At 43.8% G+C, this 14,205-nt stretch overlaps 1 protein-coding gene across 1 annotated transcript in view; it reads left to right on the top strand.

The window, feature by feature from the left end:
* LOC122255756 (uncharacterized) overlaps positions 1-14,205 on the top strand; it is a 41,076-nt gene that overhangs the window by 7,285 nt on the left and 19,586 nt on the right. Inside the window, exons 2-3 of the mRNA XM_086547282.1 lie at positions 2,417-2,602; positions 3,280-3,463. Of these exons, the coding sequence (XP_086403408.1) occupies positions 2,423-2,602; positions 3,280-3,463 (364 nt within the window). The 5' untranslated portion in view covers positions 2,417-2,422. The remainder of the gene's footprint in view (positions 1-2,416; positions 2,603-3,279; positions 3,464-14,205) is intronic.

Raw genomic sequence — 14,205 nt, 5'->3', positions numbered from 1 at the left:
GCCTAAAAAGAAAAGGGGGAGATAATAATAATAAAAATAATAATAATAAACGATTAAATTCCATCCGAAAAAGTGAAACCAACACCACACACCGCCGCCGAAACTTCAACCAAACCGCAAACGACGCCAATAACAACAACCACCAAACAAGCCTTTTAGCCGACGTCCTTTCGGCGAGCGACTTCCGGAAGCTTCCGCGGGTCTTCGTCCTCGACCTCCTCCTCGACTCCGGCCTTGCTCTTCCTCGAACTTCGAGAACTTCCTCGGTGAATGGCCATCCGTCTCTTTTCTTCTTGTTCTTGTTCTTCTCCTACTCTTCCTTTGATTATTATTATTTATTTTGTTTATCCTTCATCGGCCTTCCTTCTTTTCCTTCTCCTTAGTCCCTTATCATTATCCTTCATTTTTCACGTAGTCCCCTATATCCTCTTTCCCATTTCCTCCACCTTCCTCTTTCTCCCTTATCCTTCTTCCTCCTCCTCTTTCATTTCCTCCTTCCTCCTTCCTTCTCCCTCTTACTCCTCCTTTCCCCCCTCCTCAACCTCCCACCTCCCTCCTTCCTCAATCTCCCACCTCCCTCCTTCCTCAACTTCCCCCCTCCTTCCTTCCTCAACCTCCCCCCTCCCTCCTTCCTCAACTTCCCCCCTCCCTCCTTCCTCAAGCTCCCACCTCCCTCCTTCCTCAACCTCCCACCTCCCCCCTTCCTTCTCCTTGCTCTTCCTCTTTCCTCCTTCCCCTCCTTCCTCCTTCTCCTCCTTCCTCCCGAAAACCACACCGTTAGAGAGAAGTTAATAATCTTGAGCGCTCACGCCCGATCGCTTCTTCTAACAAGCCGTCAATGAGGCGGAAGGAGGAGGGGGGGGGAGGAGGAGGAAGAAGATTATCTCATTTGCATAATTATTCTCTCTTTATTACCTCTTTATATTGCCGCGGGAATTAAAAGAGGAATGTTCAACTCTGCGGGGTGTGGGGGGGGGGGGAGAGCTAAGGTGTTCAAAAAGCCACGAAACATCTGGTGTTGAGGTTCACACACACACACATGAACACACACACACACACACACACACACACACACACACACACACACGTACACACACACGCACACACACGGACGGACGAAAGGACATCAACACTTCCACAAATCGCTCATAGAATGTCCTTCATTCACTCGCTTTGTTCTGTTTTGTGGTTGTTATTTCCGGTCGTCTGCCGTCCAGTATTTTTTGTTTATTTATAGTTGTTATGGAAGATCGAGGATAATAATTACGTTATTTTCGAGATAGGATGCCATCAAACTTATTATTTTGATAGTGGTCGTATCCATTTTCTTTGATAATTCTCCTAGTTGAACGTCAAAGAAAACGTGATTTTTGTGGTCATGATTACTTCTTGCCAATCGATTTTCACTTTTCTTCGGAATGAAAAAATACTGTTTTTTTTGTGAGACATTGCTATAAAATTTCATACGTTTATGTTTGAAGTGTTTACAGCTAAAGAAAAATCAGATAGTGACATGGATTGCAATATTTTAAAAAGTTCGTGACATATAACGTCCCTATAATTTAGAGGAAAAGATCTAAAATGATTCGTCAATGATAGAAAAAAAAATGAAAACAAAAAGAGTTCACTCAAATAAACACAAACAAAATAAAACGAATTCTTTAAAAAAAAATCTTAAAAAAGGAAGAAGATGAGGATGATAACGATAATTAAGAAGAGAAAAAATCACAAGAAATAACAATAAACATCGTAATAACAATAACAACCCATGAAGCGTATCTGGTCTTCGAATATAACGATTGATTTTTATTTCTTAAGCGCCGGGTTATTGTACCGTCGCCACCGAGCACGCATTCCTACCTTCACTTTTTTTTTTAACAGATGAGCGATGTATTTCGTTCGTGTGCGATTGCGTTGATCAGCGGCGAGTCTTTTATGGTGTGTGTGTGTGTGTGTGTGTGTGTGTGTGTGTGTGTGTGTGTGTGTGTGTGTGTGTGTGTGTGTGTGTGTGTGTGTTTGTGTATGTGTCTGTTTGTGAGTCTTGTCTATACCTATGCGATTATATGATGTATGCATATTTATGAATGGTGTTTTGTTAACTTAACTAAATAAATAAAACTCAAAATAATGATACGAACCGTGAGTGATAACAATCTTCTCTTGACCGGAAACGGATCCCATATCGCCGGATAAGGATCGAATCCGTTATGTAGAAAGTAGAGCGCTCTGCTGCAGAATTAAATCCTCTTTTTTTTAAATCCTGTTGCTAATACTTTATATTTCGTGATTACTTAAATCTACAAACAAATAACATCAAATAAACCCATATCAATAACATAAACAGTAAGAACATAGTCAGAAAACAAGAAACAAAACACGCGATCTAACCTCAAATCTCTCTCTCTGTTCTTTCCAGAAGTATATGTTTGTTATCGTCAAGATGTTGCCCTTCCGTGTCGCTCCTTATCTGAGTCTCCTGCTGGTGCTCTGTGGCTCCTCCCTCGCCCAGGAAACCGACCAGCCTCCTACAGGACTTCCGCCAGTCTTCGATATTGATTTCGAGTCCACCGACGCCCAGCTAACGGGATGCCCTCCGGATAAGGTGCGTCTCAGGTGCTCTGTTTCGAAGCTCTGTCTCGAAACGGTTTCATTTCCTCTCTGTTTCGAAGCTCTGTCTCGAAACTGTTTCATTTTCTCTCTGTTTCGAAGCTCTGTCTCGAAACTGTTTCATTTTCTCTCTGTTTCGAAGCTCTGTCTCGAAACGGTTTCATTTTCTCTCTGTTTCGAAGCTCTGTCTCGAAACTGTTTCATTTTCTCTCTGTCCTCTTAGTCAATACGTTGTAAATGAATTGATAGATATATATATATGGATTAGTTGTTACATCTATGGATATATTTATTGTATGAAGGAAACTATTATTTTCCTTCATCTGATTCCCCTATATAGATAGACAGATATGTAATTAAAACAGAGAGTCAGATAGATAGATAGATCTACAAAACAAGCAGACAGAGAGATGGTAAGACATATAGAAAGAAAACAGAGATATCGATAGACAAAGAGACACACATATAAAGAAGAGAAATAGATAGATAGATATTCCTACAAACGAAACAAAACAAAACAGATAAACAGAGCAGATAAATCTACAACCAAAACAAAACAAAACAGAAAGTCAGAGAAAAACAACAAACCCTAGATAGGCCTATCTACCACGACTCCCAAAAAGGAAAACCGAAACTGACCCGCCGTTCTTTCCTTTGCTCGCCTCCCGCCAGGTGTCCTTCGAGTTGGTGACAGGCTACGTGTACTCTGCGCCTGCCGACATGCTCGACTCACAGCCGGGGACGCTCATGCTGACTGACTGCATCGACATGTGCAGGAAGAACCGGTCGTGCATGGCCGTTAACTACGAGACAGGCCTGTGCGTTCTCTTCTCGTCGAATGCGGATATGTATCCAGGTGAGTTACGCGAACGCTTGGTAGGATTGTTGTTTTTATCTTTATTTTTTATTTTATTTTTTTTTTTTTTAAGTGGATAGTTATCTATGTGGGTTATGCAAAGGCTGTGTTGTAGTATTCTTTTGTTTTTAATTATTTTTATTCTTTTTTTATTACATATTCTTTTCGTTCATGTATCCAGATGTTACGCGAACGTTACGCATTCTTTCTCTTTCACTGTCGTTATCAGAAGAAAGAAAAAAACAAAACAAAAAAACAACGAAAGATGATGAACACACGTTCGTTCAGGAATGCAAGTCATTTTACACTCCAGTTATCACTAAACAACAGGCCAAAAAAAAAGAAAGAAAGAAAAAAAAAAACGAAATGACATAATTGACAACTGACCAAGAATTATGTCGAGGCAATTACCCATTGTCACAGTCTGCACAGAAGCGTGTAAATCATGCACTATAAGACCCGTTGTTCTAGGAATTCATTCGCTTACTCACTCACTCAGACTCGTCCCTCAATTGATTCAATTATTCATTCACTTACACACACAAACTCACACACAAACTCATTCACTCACACGTACAAACACACTTACAAACTCAACCACTCACTGACTTACTCATTTACCGGGAAGTCACTCAGAAATATAGAATTATGTTCTTCTTTTTGCTTATAGAGAGAGAATGTCAAGAACAGTTAGTCGTTCTCTATCTCTCTCTCTCTCTCTCTCTCTCTCTCTCTCTCTCTCTCTCTCTCTCTCTCTCTCTCTCTCTCTCTCTCTCTCTCTCTCCTATCTCTCCCCCTCTCTCTCCTCTCTCTCTCTCTCTCTCCTCTCTCTCTCTCTCTCTCCTCTCTCTCTCTCTCTCTCTCTCTCTCTCTCTCTCTCTCTCTCTCTCTCTCTCTCTCTCTCTCTCTCTCTCTCTCTCTCTCTCTCTCTCTCTAGATCTCTCTGTCTCTCAATCTCCCCCCTCTCTCTCAACCCCCCCCCTCTCTCTCTCTCTCTCTCTATCTATCTCTATCTATCTATCTATCTATCTATCTCTTTCTCTCTCTCTTTATCTCTCTCTCTCTCTCTTTATCTACTGAATCTAAGAAATTTTACTTCCTGAACAAGACACTATAGCCTTCCTTAAGACACCCATTGTTCTGCTAATATCCCAGAAAACTTATGCAAATGACCTCGATCCAAGAAATAGATAAAGATTGAGATTAAGAATAAAGAAAGTGACAATATTCTTAGATAAGGTAAGAAATACGTAAATAGATGCATGACTATTTGGATCATGAAGATATTCTCCGATTCATGCATGTATATCATGAATGTCACGCTTTAGGCCGACTGTTAAGCACTCAGTATTCACCCTACGCCTATACCCACCCATACGCCCACTTCACGCCCACGAGCACTGGTACAGGTGTCACGGGTGATGTATGACAGACAGATGTAACGCCACCATGACAGATCTCGATCGGTACTGAGACTAAAGAACGATTCACTCCTGCCATGAATTTTCGATAGTTTTCAACTGATCGCTTATACTCTGTTGTCTTGGACTTACTTATCCGTATACAGTTTGTTCTTTCTTTTTCTTTCTTTCTTTTTGTATGAGTCTAAAGCTGGAGATATTACGATTCAAGTATTCTTTGTCTGTCTGTGTTTGTCTCTGACTCTCTCTCTCTCTCTCTCTCTCTCTCTCTCTCTCTCTCTCTCTCTCTCTCTCTCTCTCTCTCTCTCTCTCTCTCTCTCTCTCTCTCTCTCTCTCTCTCTCTCTCTCTCCGTTTGACCTCCTGAGGTCACTATAATTAACGCGTCTTTATCGCAGCCAAAGTTCACACACACACACACACACACACACACACACACATACATACACACACACACACACAATCACACACACACACAAAAGAACCGTGCCAAGAGTCACCCCCCGATAATAACCGTTACTCCGCCACTCAACATATGATTAATAGAACGCGGTAATTGCACTTGAAATCATATAGATAATATTCGCCATGCGGTATGTGGCCTTGTCTCATGAGGTTACGCTCCTTGCAATAAAGCATGAGGCGTGGGCGGTGATGATCTTGTGTCTTGTGCAGGAAGTGTAAGATAAGGCGTGGCTTACACGTGCGGGGTGGGGTGGGGGGTGGTGGGAGGGGAGGGGGGATGAATGGAAGGTAAGGAGGGAGGGAGGAAGGGGGATTTAGGGGGGAGTGGTAGGGAAGGGGGGGGGAGGAGGGATGGGTGGGTGGAGGTGATATATGTCAGGTAAAGCGGGTGACTATGGCGGTAGCATTAGAATACCGCTGCACGTGTGTGTATGTGTGCGTGTGTGTGTATGTATGTGTGCGTGTGTGTGTATGTATGTGCGTGTGTGTGTGTTTGCGTGTGCGTGTGTGTGTGTGTGTGTGTGTATGTATGTATGCGTGCGTGTGTGTGTGTGTGTGTGTGTGCATGTATGTATGTGTGCGTCTTTGTGTGTGCGTGTGTGTGTGTGTGTCTTCAAGGAATTCAAATCATACGAGTGCTTCTGTTTGTTCATCGTTAGAGCGTGCTTGCAAGGGCGGGTCTGCGCGTGTGTGTGCACGTTATTTTAGATGTCACGTGTGTACTTACATGCGTATCTTTGTGTATATAGAAGCCACTTTAAGTTACGTGAGTGCATGTGATTTAGCTTTATCTTGAGCGGCAGCAGATGGTGATGACCCGTCTGAGACCGTGACGTGCGATCTTCTTGCAGTTGGTCGTGCAACAGAATAGCTACTATGCTATGCACGGTGCTTCCGAGGTACGGCCGTAATAGCAGGTTCTGGGCGCGAAATCGCTTCGTGAATACACTTTTTTTTTTTTTTTTTTTTGCCTTTTTTGTCCTCTCTCTTTCTCTCGCTCTCGTTCTCTTTTTTTTTATCTTTTTCTCTTTTTCTATTTTTCTGTTTTTTTTTTCTTTCTCGTCTCTCTCTCTCTCTCTCTCTCTCTCTCTCTCTCTCTCTCTCTCTCTCTCTCTCTCTCTCTCTCTCTCTCTCTCTCTCTCTCTCTCTCTCTCTCTCTTTCTCTCTCTCTCTTTCTCTAACTCTCTATATATATCTATCTGTCTATCTATCTATCTATCTCAACTTATCTATCCTCTTTTCTCATTGCTCTTTTTTTTTGAGAGGTGTGTGTGTGGGGTGGGGTGGGGGGACTTAACAGCATTGTTGTTCTCCTCCTTCACCTGCCTTCGAGGACCTATCATTAACCTCCATAAGCCTCCACTCAGCATTCAGCATTCATCCAGCGCGTCTCTCAACCGTTATCGGCGCTCCGGCAACGACCGCGAGTGAGCGAAATTCCTTTTTTCCTCGATCGGCGTAGCGGCGGGTTGTTCGGCTTGCGTTCCGTGGCGAGACGACGAGGCCGACCGACGGGCAGTGACGGAGGCTGGAGAGGGGGGTTGGGGGTCGGGGGGAGGAAGGAGGGGGTTGGGGTGAAGGGGAGAGGGCCGGGGGTTTTGGGTCGGAAGGGCGGAAGGGAGGGGAGGGGTGGAGGTAGAGGTGAGGGGGTGAAGGTACGTGAGAGAAAAGATGGGAAGGGGGGTGCGGGGGGAGGTATAGAAGAGGGTTCAGAGGAGGGGAGAGGAGAGGAGGGGGATGGGGAGGGGGGGGGTGTAACAAGGGCGGGTCGAGGCCGATGTTTGTTGTTCAACAGGTGTGGAGGCGACGTCACGTACCGCGGTACTGGACCGTGGATGCACTCACGATCCGACATGTATACCGTCCTCCGCACGCCTTTGCCTCTGCCCCCTCCCCCCCCCTACCCCCGCACCTCCATGCCTCATCTCCATGCCTCATCTCCTCCCCGTCCTCTACATACTCCGCCTCCTCCTCCTCCTTCTCCTTCTGCTTCTCCCATCTCTATCGCCTTTTTCTTTTTCATTTTCTTTCTCCTTCTTCCTCTTCTCCTACTTCTCTTATCCCTCCTCTTCCACTTCCCTTTTCCCCCTTCCTCCTCCTCCTCCTTCTCCTCCTCTTCCTCCTCCTCCTCACACTCCTCCTCCTCTCCCTCCTCCTCCTCTTCCACTTCCCCCTTCCTCCTCCTTCTCCTCCTCCTCTTCCTCTTTTTCTTCCTCTTGTTCGATCTATAAGACTCGTCGACACAGACTGAGGCAAAGAATAGGCACGAGACCAGAGACGTTAGGTCAAAGGTCGATGTCGAAGGTGTAGTAATAGCAAGGAAGGTCAGATTGCACGCCCTATTATCAACTAGTCGAACTCAACATAAACCGTTTTCGTTTCGCGGATGGGAATGATACGGGGGACTAAAAGATAATGATAGAAATTAAAGAGAGAGAGGGAGGGGGGAAGGGAGAGGGAGAGTTAGAGAGAGAGAGAGAGGGGGGGGGGAGAAGGGAGACGGGAGAGTTAGAGAGGGAGAGAGAAGGGAGAGAGAAGAAATAAGAGCGAGAGCTAGAGAGAGAGAAAATAATAGAAAAAAAGAGGAGCAAAAAAGTTTGATAATAATAAAGAGAGCAAAAGAAATAGAAAATAAAAAAATATCCGGGCTTTGCAATTGCTCGTGGAGTCACCCGCGGGAAGGAAGGGACAAGTGGCAGAACTAATAGAGAGAAAGAGAGACGTTGCAAAGCTTTTTTTCCTTTTCATTTTGCCCTAAATCATCTTAATCACCCAAGAGGCATAATTGTATCGAGGATTTCTGGTAAGATGTCGAGTCACTTGCTCAAGGCATCACCATATTTCGTTTCCTATGTCATTGACACCTGCCACTAACCCCCCTTCCCTCCCTCCCATCCCCCTTCTCCTTCCCCACTTACCCATTATCTTTCCTGCCTTTCCCTCACTTTCATAGTATTTTCCTTTTTGATGTTCGTATTTTCTGATTTGTGAAGTCAATCTCTCTCTCTCTCTATCTATCTCTCTATCTCTCTCACACACACACACTCTCTCTCTCTCTCTCTCTCTCTCTCTCTCTCTCTCTCTCTCTCTCTCTCTCTCTCTCTCTCTCTCTCTCTCTCTCTCTCTCTCTCTCTCTCTCTCTCTTTTCTCTCTCTCTCTGTCTTTCTTCCTTACTCCCAACATCCATTTATCTCTCTTTCTTTCCCTCCATTTCTCCCCCCCTTCTCCCTCTCCCTCCCTCCCTCCCTCTCCCTTTCTCCCTCTCCCTCTCTCGTTGGAGACAAAAGAAAAAAATCTTAACACCGTAGACAATGATGCAATTTACGGCCCCATATAATGCTTATTTTCCGGTGACGCGATCGATCACCCGCCAGGGAGGCTGTCTTGTAAATGGTTACCTTGTTGTTCTTCTTGTTCTACCTCCATTATCTACCTTTGTCCTTCTTTCTGTTCATCGTCTTCTTATTATTATTATTCTTCTTCGTCTTCTTCTTCGTCTTCGACTTTCTTCCTCTTCTTCGTTTTTAGTTACTTCAGCGTATACTTTTTCATTTTGTTCTTCTTGTTCTTTTTATCTCTTTCTTCTTCACCTCTTCCGTTTTCTCTTATTATACAATCATCCTTGTCTTTTATCGTTCGTCGTTGCAAAGATATTTTTTTCTCTCAGGCTAAACTTCTTTTGATTTACTCATTGATATTTTTTTTATCAAGTCCCTAAGCTTAACCTTACTCTAAGCGAACATACAAGCCATTTCTAACTTCTAAAATCAAGATCTCAACTCTAAATCTTTCTTCTTCTTTTTTTGAATTTAGAACTTTGACCACATGCCTCGTCAACTAAGGTCATTAAACGTGCAAGGAAGAAAAAAGAAAGATATAAGAATGACTTGCTGCTTTGTGCTTTCTTTCCACCCGCCAAGGTCATTTCCAAAATCTGGTTAGCGACTTGCATGTTAGAAGTCGTGACGTCTGGTCTGTTGTAATACCCTCTTTTTATTCTTCTTCTGTGTCTTCTGTTTATCAATTATCGTGACGTCTTTTGTTTTGGTTATCTTTTTTTTTTTTTTTTTTTTTTAGGGGGGGGGGGGGGCGGGGATGGTGGGTCTTTCTCTGATCAGATTTTTATGTTTTTTGTTTTTCTTATCTTTCTCTGCATATTATACCGCGACGCCTCGGATTTTTTTTTTTTATCCTTCTTCTTTCTTTTGTTCTCCTTCTCCGCTTTGTTACTATTATTTGTCTATTTTTTTTATCTCATTTCTGAAGAAGGGAAGAATAAGAATCTAGAAGAGAGAAAACGAACGAGATGTAGAAAACGGAGATAAAAAAAAGAAGAAGAGATAATAAAACAAATCTAAAAGAAAAGAAAAGATAAAAACAAGTAGAAAGAAGAAGAATTAGAGGAAGAAGAGGAAGAGGAGGAGATAAAGAAATAAAAGGATTTAGTTTAGCATGCCGTCACGGGTAATTTACGCGAAGATGCATTTGGCTGGAGGTCTTAAAATGACATCTCGTGAGGAAGGGGGTGGGGGTGGGGGGTAGGGGGGCTGTCAATGGCCAAGTTGGAGACCACACGGTGTCCTTTTTTTTTTAAGGTCGTTGTTATTTTTTTCCTATTTTTTTTTCTGAGTCTCTCTCATTGTTTTGTTGCTTCATGCTTCTGTCGCTTAATTTACGGTGTCCTATTTCTCTCTCTCTCTTTCTCTATCTATCTATCTATCTATCTTTCTCCCTCTCTCTCCCTCCCTCCCTCTCTCTCTCCTCTATCCCTCCCCCCCTCCCCTCTCTCTCTCTCTCTCTCTCTCTCTCTCTCTCTCTCTCTCTCTCTCTCTCTCTCTCTCTCTCTCTCTCTCTCTCTCTCTCTCCCTCTCTCCCTCTCCCTCCCTCCCCCCCTCTCTCTCTCCCTCCCTCCCTCTCTCTCTCTCCCCTTCTTCAGAGCGAGCAGTCATAGAAATAGCCCCTCAATGTCTCTCTCTCCATGTAATTAAGTCGATTCGCTCCCTTTCTGCGGTGACCTTTCGAAGGCTGTTGTCCGGGAATTTTCATCAAACAATGACGGGGCACAAATGTCATGCATGGTGGGGGGGGAGGAGGAGGCATAGAATGGGGGAGGGGGAAGGAGGGAAGAAGGAGGGGGGGGATAGGTTAGATTAACGTTGCGTGGTCAATCAACACATTATTTGGGCAGCGGGTGTGTGTGTGTGTGTGTGTGGGGGTTTTGTGTGTGTGGGTGTGTGTGGGTGGGTTTTGTGTGTGTGTGGGTGTGTGTTTATGTGTGTGTGTGTGGTTGTTTTTTTCTTCTATTACGTGATACATGGCGAGACTAAGAAAAAACTAACCTAAACTCAGACCATCCATCCACCTACTTTTAACCCCTTAAACCCATCCCCTCCCTAAAACCCCCCCAAAGAAAACCCTTAAATAACAGTAAACAAAATCAAATACCCAAAGTATCCAAATCCCCCTAGAGGCATTTTGAGAGTGACGACGAAGGTTAATCAACAGGCTCTCAACAGCAAGGTAATCATAGGATAGAAGTTCTCTGCAATTACCATAACGCCGGTACTAAAGAACAAACCGAACGTGTTGATGACGAAAGCTCTTCGCTTGTCAACAAAGAACGGAGGAGAATGATCATTTTAAGTCATAAACACGAACGTCGCTCTTCGCTCGTCAACAAAGAACGGAGGAGAACGATCATTTTAAGTCATAAACACGAACGTCATTTCGTGTTTTCCTCACACGCACGACGAATCATAAAAATAAAGAAAGAAAAAACAATCGTTCTTGATATCCATACAGAGAGACGCGGGAAGATGAAGTTATGAAGGAGAAAGAAAACGGTAGTAAATAAGCAAAAAATTGATCATAGCAAAATAATATTATTTTGTCCTTATGACACGAGTATAAGAACGCGTGATGATAGAATTTCAGTTAAAGAGATATAAATGCGATATGATACATTTCAATTTATGGAAAAAAGTAAACTTACTCAGGTGTGCTGGTCCCTTTTATCAACGTCCTTTGTATCTCTCTTTTACTCTCTCTCTCTCTATCTATCTATCTATCTCTCTCTCTCTCTCTCTCTCTCTCTCTCTCTATCACTCTCTCACTCACTCACTCTCTCTCTTTCTATTTCTCTATTTCTCTCTCTCTCTCTCTCTCTCTCTCTCTCTCTCTCTCTCTCTCTCTCTCTCTCTCTCTCTCTCTCTCTCTCTCTCTCTCTCTCTCTCTCTCTCTCTCTCTCTCTCTCTCTCTCTCCCTCCCTCCCTCCCCCTCTCTCTCCTCCCCCCTCGCAATGCAACCTCCATAGCATAGCCGTGGGGGAGACAAGAGCATGGGAATCTTCGCTCGAACATCTATCTTCACAGGATGCTATGCTCATCTCACGCACCTGATGGGGGCGGGGAGGCGGGGGTGGGGGTAGGGGGGGAGATGAGGGGAGCCGGAGGCGATGAGGAGAAGGAGTAGAAGGGGAGGATGGAGAAAAAGGGAGGTGGGCGGGGATAGAAGAAGGGGGGGAAGGAGGAGCAGGAGGAGAGGGGTAGATAGAGAAAGAGGAAGGGGGATGATTATATATTAGGGTATTGTATATCACTATCTGCTGAAGACGTAAATAGAGTACGAGAAGGAAGGAAAAGGTAGATGGATGACTAGGTGGGGGAGGGGGGAGGGGGAGGAAAGGGAGACTTACATCATAACAAGCAGAAGGGTTGTCAACTTCAAACCATATCCTCAACCCTATGTTATTAGGTATTTTACAAGTCAATTGCGAATGTAAAGGTTTCGTTTCCTCTGTTGCAACATCTGTTATGACTTGATCTAGAAGGATCGAACCCTTTAACATAGTTAGGAATCAGCAAGAACGGGTAATTACTGGGAATCATTTAGCTACACTTTAAGTTACGTGAAACAGTTACTGGCAGAGCGAAGGTCAGATGACTGCACTTTTTATTACCCTTTTTTTCTCTCTCTCTCTTTTTTTCTTATTTTTTACTGAACCAACTTCCCCGCCGAACCGACGACTTTCTGTTCCCTTTTCTCTCTCTTCACCTTTCCTTCATCATTGGATATTACTTTATCTAGCTCGCTCTCTCTCTCTCTCTCTCTCCTAGCTGTGACGAAAAGCTTAGAGCCATATGTTGTACCATTACAGTTTTTTTTCTCTCTCTCACTCTCTTTTCTCTCTCTCTCTCTCTCTCTCTCTCTCTCTCTCTCTCTCTCTCTCTCTCTCTCTCTCTCTCTCTCTCTCTCTCTCTCTCTCTCTCTTTTTTCCCTCTCAAAGGCGCCATTCCCGAACTCAAGCTTATTGTCAAGCACCCTCAAAAGCACTTATTTCTAAAGAGACATTCTCACCCTTGTGTCCAGACGTCCGAAGACCCAAAATGGCTCGGCATAGCACCCAATCACACAGGGGATGAAGGCAAACCCGAGAAAACAAAAGAGAGTGTGATTATCCTAAGGGGGGGAAGGGGAGGAGGGGAGGGGAGGGGAGAGGAGGCGTTTAGGAGCAGAAAAGGGGAGGGAGGGGGAGGAAGGAAGGTGATGGGGGTGAGGGGGGGAGCAGAGAGATAATCAGCGCCATTTTCTCACTTAATGGGATGTTGGTCCTGTCGATGGAGAAGAGCCAGGTGAACTTTGAACGTCGCGTGGTTTTTGGCGCGAAATGTCTGAGTCATCGCTTCCTTGTTTCGCTTTTTGGCAATTTTGTGAAGGATGGGGATTCTTGAGAGAGAAAGGGAGAAAGGGAGAGAGAGAGAGAGAGGAGGAGGAGGTGAGGGAAAGAGGGAGGGAGAGAGAGAAAGGGAGGGAGGGAGGGAGGAAGAGAGAGAGAAAGGGAGAGAGAAAGAGAGATGAGGAGGAGGACATGGAAAGAGGAAAAGAGAGAGATAGATAGATAAAGAATAAGGGAGATGGAGTGTAGAGGGGTGTGAGGAGAGTAAGAAAAATGGAAAGAGAAAGAGAAACGGAAAGTAATTAAAAACCCTTTACTTACACTTACCTCATTGCAAAATCAGTGACCAAATATCTCAATTTCCCCACATTCACATCAATTCGACCACATAGACACTCAGACACATCACCCACACTCCAACATACCCGGAAGAAAAAAACAAAATGGTGGATCATTGACCTTCGTCCAGACTTATCCTCTTGCAACGGTAGCAATGTCACTTGTAATTGAAAGCGATATTGCAAAGGACTAAATGCAATGGGAAAAGGATGATTCGAGTTATTCTGTTGATATCAACCATTATCTGAAATAACGAGTGAAATGGCACCTTCAGGGCATCACAGACACGTAAGACGGTGAACTAAAAAAAATAAATAAAAAAAATGCCATGGTACAGACAAAGGGGGAAAAAAATGATGGACTTGGAAGTAGATTATCAAGAATAACATGATTGCGGTAGAACTTTTAGCACGGGTTGCAAGGTGACATGTAATTGCAAGGGGTGGGGGGTAGGGGGTGGGGGGGGGAAGAAAATACTTTTCCAGAAAGGAGAGAAGGCCATGGACGAGCGTAAAGATTATCAACAATAGCAAAAAGCGCTATTAAAGAAATATAGAAATAGAGTAAAGAATAAAAATAGGTTTGCGAAAGTTGTAAAAAAAAGTATATACTACATAGAGATAACGATCAGTTAAACAGCATATGATGCTTTAAATTTGTATATCCTAATAGACGTAAAATCATTAAAATCAAGTATAGAGTTCAAAACTTTAGCATAAAGCAAGAGAACAATCCTGTGAGTAGCTAAGAGAGAGAGAGAGAGACAGAAAGAGAGAAAGAGAGAGAGAGAGAAAGAGAAAGAGAGAGAGAGAGAGAGACAGAGAGAGACGATCCATTTTTAGAG

Source organism: Penaeus japonicus, unplaced genomic scaffold (genome assembly GCF_977035675.1).
Source record: "Penaeus japonicus unplaced genomic scaffold, GWHDUDI00000001_assembly GWHDUDI00000019, whole genome shotgun sequence".
Lineage (NCBI taxonomy): Eukaryota > Metazoa > Arthropoda > Malacostraca > Decapoda > Penaeidae > Penaeus > Penaeus japonicus.
This window is presented reverse-complemented; position numbering and strand designations above follow the sequence as displayed.